We start from the raw sequence: 4,879 nt of genomic DNA, 5'->3' as shown, positions 1-4,879 counted from the left end.
TGGGAAAAACCTGTCGTAACCTCATAGATCGTGACATATAGGGTGTGATTTCGTCTGAAATCACATCGGAGAACTCGCATATAGAAGAACCAGGAACCCTAGGTCTCAAATCGCCATGGTCCATAAGCCTCGAAGGTCCTCGAGGTGTTGAACATGACGATGAAAGGTCCATTGGAGCCTTGGGGTTGAAGGGAGGTGGTCGGAGATGGCCGGGGAGGCGGTGAATTCATCGGAGAGAACCAGAAGGTTCTAGAGGGAAGGGAGAGCAAAAGTCAGTATAGAGAGAGAGAGAGAGAGAGAGAGAGACCGTCTTGGAAAATGAGGGGTCTGGGGGGGTTGTTGGGATTTAATTTTATGAAATAAAATCTGGGTCGTTGATCTCATTTGATCAATGACTCAGATTAGATTGGGGCTGGACCGGGTAATTGAATTGGGTACGGGTTGACTTCCTATCGAAATGGGGCTGGAAATTGGGCCAATTGAGGCTACAATTGAAAGGGAGAAAGGCTGTTATTGAAATAGAAATAGGCTAAGTGTTAAATAGCCAATTTTCCCCTTTTATTTTATAAAAATAGTAACAATGATTTTAAAAGTAAATTATAAATAATTAGCAAACAAATACTATATAAACATCAATTTAAAAATATTGGAACCAATTTTATAATTATAAAATTCTATTAATCATAAAATAGGCCATAATTGCAATTACATGCAATTAGCTTAAAAATGCCAAATAAATTTGTAAAAAATATGCAAAAATCACCTTAATAATATTTTGGTGTAAATACGGGAATGAAATAATTTATTCACCAAAAATGATAATTTTGGATTTTGTGGTATTAAAATAGGTAGTAAATCGGTTTAGAAATCGTTAAAAAAATACTAAACTCTTGGGTGTGCTTATATATGCACATACATGCTATTTTGGAAGTATTTTGGGTACAAAAATACCTAGGGAAAAATTGGGTATCAACAGCTGCCCCTCTTTACCTGAGGAGGATGAAAGAGTTGTCGGGTAAAGATAAGATGGCCAATTTTGACCGGAAGCGGCGATTGAAAAGAATTTTGACCGAGATCTGGTTTTTGAGCTGCCTACATATCCCTGGTCTTACAGGAATCAGGCCATATGTAGTTCAGGATCCATTGGAGGAATATGTCGATGGAGATTTGAAACGGACGGACGCGATATTTTAGATTGAGAGAAGCTTTCTGAAAAATCGATAGGCTGCGGGAACCGGAGCGAGATCGCTCCTGCTGAGACGGCCGTTGCCAGCCGATGTACCTGCAACTAAGAAATACGAGCGCATATTGTGCGTAAATTTAAACGTGATGCAAGTTCCCATCGGACCACGAATGTTGTCTTTGGACGGTTAGGATGACGTCCTCGGACCATGACCTCCTGGGCCAGGAAGCGTATAATAAAGGATTCGCAGGCTATGAAATGATGTTCTCGGGATATGAGAATGATGCATCCGAACCATGATGCCTTTGGACAGTTTGGCAATCTTTCAGCACATGAAATGCAGAAGGTGGCGATCTTTCAGCCGATGCAAGATGTTAATAAAGGTGGCGGTATTTCAGCCGATGCAAAATAAAAAGGCTATTTTAGCCATGCAAGAGAGATGAAGCGGAAATATTTCAGCCATGCAGGATGGAGGTAGAGCTTAACCTCAGAAGGCAGAAAGGTAGCCTTATGCAAAATGCAGATGGAGACAGAGCTTAGTCTCGAAAGGCAGATAAGTAGCCTTATGTAGAATGCAGATGGAGGTAGAGCTTAACCTCGGAAGGCAGAAAGGTAGCCTTATGCAATGTAGAGAAATGCGGATGGAGACAATGCTTAGTCTCGAAAGGCAGAAAGGTAGCCTTATACGATGCAGATGGAGGTAGAGCTTAACCTCGGATGGCAGAAAGGTAGCCTTATGCAATGCAGAAAAATGCGGATAGAGACAATGCTTAGTCTCGAAAGGCAGAAAGGTAGCCTTATACGATGCAGATGGAGGTAGAGCTTAACCTCGGAAAGCAGAAAGGTAGCCTTATGCAATGCAGAGAAATGCGGATGGAGACAATGCTTAGTCTCGAAAGGCAGAAAGGTAGCCTTATGCGATGCAGATGGAGGTAGAGCTTAACCTCGGAAGGCAGAAAGGTATCCTTATGCAATGCAGAGAAATGCGGATGGAGACAATGCTTAGTCTCGAAAGGCAGAAAGGTAGCCTTATGCGATGCAGATGGAGGTAGAGCATAACCTCGAAAGGCAGAAAGGTAGCCTTATGCAGTGCAAGAATGTAAAAGGATGATTAGTAGTAAGATCTCTTAGTTGATAGCCGATTACGACAATATGACTGCTAGGGAGATTGTGTATGGATAGCAATTGTGGGAAAGTGATGATTCTGAGAAGTTGCATTCTTGGGAAAGTATGCGTACATAAATATACCTGACGATATTGCGAGTCGAGTGCCTGCATCCAAAGAAAAATCGTGATTATGTAAGGGGAAAGGTTAGATCGTCTTTCGGATAATAGTCATGCATGCTCTAGTAAATATATAATCAAAAAATAGTTTTCTTTAGATGAACCATGACTGCGACGTGGTTCAAGACATTGCAACCTGTTTTTCTCCGGAATTTTGAGGGTCCTCCTAAAAATTCTGCCCCAGTTTACTGGGCTGGCGCTTCTGGCGATGCATGAACTAAAATTAACTTTGGAATTTTGAGGGTCCTCCTCAAAATTTTGCCCCAGTTCCAATAGCAGGGAAAATGAAATTTTCATTAAATTATGACCGAACTCATAGGGCTGCCTAAGTATCCCCTCTTAAATGGGAATCAGGTCAGGCGTAGTTCAAATTACATCATTGAGGGAATCATAAGTTGTCACACATAATATCGTTTCACTGTATCTGAATTGATTGGCTTCGGCCAGACTTCTCCATCCATCTCTGCAAGAATAACGGCTCCTCCAGTTAGAACCCGGTGGACCATGTACGGACCCTGCCAATTGGGAGAGAACTTCCCCTTGGCTTCATCTTGATGTGGGAATATTTTCTTCAACACCAGCTTTCCCGGTGTAAACTTCCTTGGCTTAACCCTTTTGTTGAAGGCTCTGGACATTCTGTTCTGATACAACTTACTGTGGCAAACCGCATTAATCCTTTTTCCATCTATAAGGGCTAACTGCTCGTAGTGACCTTTTACCTATTCTGCATCATCCAATTCTACTTCTTGTATGATCATTAAGGAGGGGATTTCTACCTCAGCGGGGATGACCACCTCTGTACCATAAACCAGCATGTAGGGAGTTGCTCCGGTCGATGTGCAGACTATAGTGCGGTATCCCAATAAGGCGAATGATAACTTCTCATGCCATTGCTTGTGCCTTTCGACCATCCTCCTTAGTATCTTCTTGATATTCTTGTTGGCTGCTTCCACAGCTCCATTCATATAAGGCCTGTAGGCTGTAGAGTTCTTGTGTTTGATCTTGAAAGTTTCACACATTGCTTTCATCAAGTCGCTGTTGAGATTGGAACCATTATCGGTGATGATTGATTTCGGAACCCCGAACCGACAAACAATGCGGTCGTGGATGGAACCCGCCACAACCTTCTTAGTGACCACCTTGTATGATGTTGCTTCGACCCATTTGATAAAATAATTGATTGCCACTAGGATGAACCTGTGCCTATTTGATGCGGCAAGCTCGATATGTCCGATAATATCCATTCCCCAAGCGGCGAATGGCCATGGTGAGCTTGTCGCAGTAAGCTCGTTTGCAGGCACCTTTCTCATATCTGCATGTATCTGACAGCGATGGCATTTGCGAACATACTGGATACAGTCTGTTTCCATAGTCATCCAAAAATACCCTGCTCGGAGTATCTTCTTGGCCAAGACAAAACCGTTCATGTACGGCCCGCAGGTCCCTGCATGCACTTCGTCCAATAGCCTGGATGCTTCTTTTGCTTCGACACACCTTAGTAAACCCAAATCGGGAGTCCTTCTGTATAGGATTCCTCCACCGTGAAAAAAGTTTCTGGATAGCCTACGAAGTGTACACTTCTGAGTAGCGTTGGCAAGTCCTGGATATGCCCATGTTATCAAGTATTCCTTGATGTCATGGAACCATGGTTTTCCATCCGCTTCCTCCTCAACGTGGGCACAATAAGCTGGTTGATCATGAATCTCTACTGGGATGGGATCAATGAAATTTGTATCTAGATGCTGGATCATGGACGATAAAGTAGCCAATGCATCCGCAAACTCATTTTGGACTCTGGGGACGTGCTGAAATTCTGTCTCTGTGAACCTTTTCCTCAACTCCTGTATATGATGCAAGTAGGGAAGTATCTTAGAGTTCTTGGTTGCCCACTCTCCTCGAACCTGATGTATGAGCAAGTCTGAATCCCCAATCACTAGCAACTCCTGAACGTTCATGTCAATGGCCATTTTGATCCCCAAGATGCAGTCTTCATATTCAGCCATATTATTGGTGCAAGGGAACCTAAGCTTGGCGGATACCGAGTAGTGCTGGCCGGTTTCTGATACTAAGACTGCTCCTATGCCAACTCCTTTGAAATTTGCAGCTCCGTCGAAAAACAACCTCCACCCATCATAGGATTCTACAATATCTTCTCCTATGAAAGATACCTCTTCATCAGGAAAATATGTTTTTAGGGGCTCGTATTCTCCGTCCACGGGATTCTCGGCGAGATGGTCCGCCAAAGCTTGCCCTTTGATTGCTTTCTGGTTAGGTAAACAATGTCGAATTCACTTAGCAGGATCTGCCACTTGGCGAGCTTGCCAGTTGGCATGGGCTTCTGGAAGATATACTTCAGAGGGTCCATTCTGGATATGAGATAAGTAGTGTAAGCACAGAAGTAATGCCTCAACT

General features: G+C 43.2%; 1 protein-coding gene across 1 annotated transcript; it reads right to left on the bottom strand.

The window, feature by feature from the left end:
• Positions 1-3,670: 3,670 nt before the first annotated feature.
• Positions 3,671-4,470, bottom strand: LOC138875652 (uncharacterized). Its single transcript, XM_070154505.1, has 3 exons — positions 4,369-4,470; positions 3,962-4,209; positions 3,671-3,779 (listed from the first exon to the last, which is right to left on the bottom strand). The coding sequence occupies exons 1-3, from the start codon at positions 4,468-4,470 to the stop codon at positions 3,671-3,673; spliced, it is 459 nt and encodes a 152-aa protein (XP_070010606.1).
• Positions 4,471-4,879: the final 409 nt, after the last annotated feature.

This window comes from Nicotiana sylvestris, chromosome 8 (genome assembly GCF_000393655.2).
Source record: "Nicotiana sylvestris chromosome 8, ASM39365v2, whole genome shotgun sequence".
In the NCBI taxonomy this organism is placed as follows: domain Eukaryota; kingdom Viridiplantae; phylum Streptophyta; class Magnoliopsida; order Solanales; family Solanaceae; genus Nicotiana; species Nicotiana sylvestris.
Note: the sequence above shows the minus strand (reverse complement) of the source record. Positions and strands in the feature narration are given on the sequence as shown.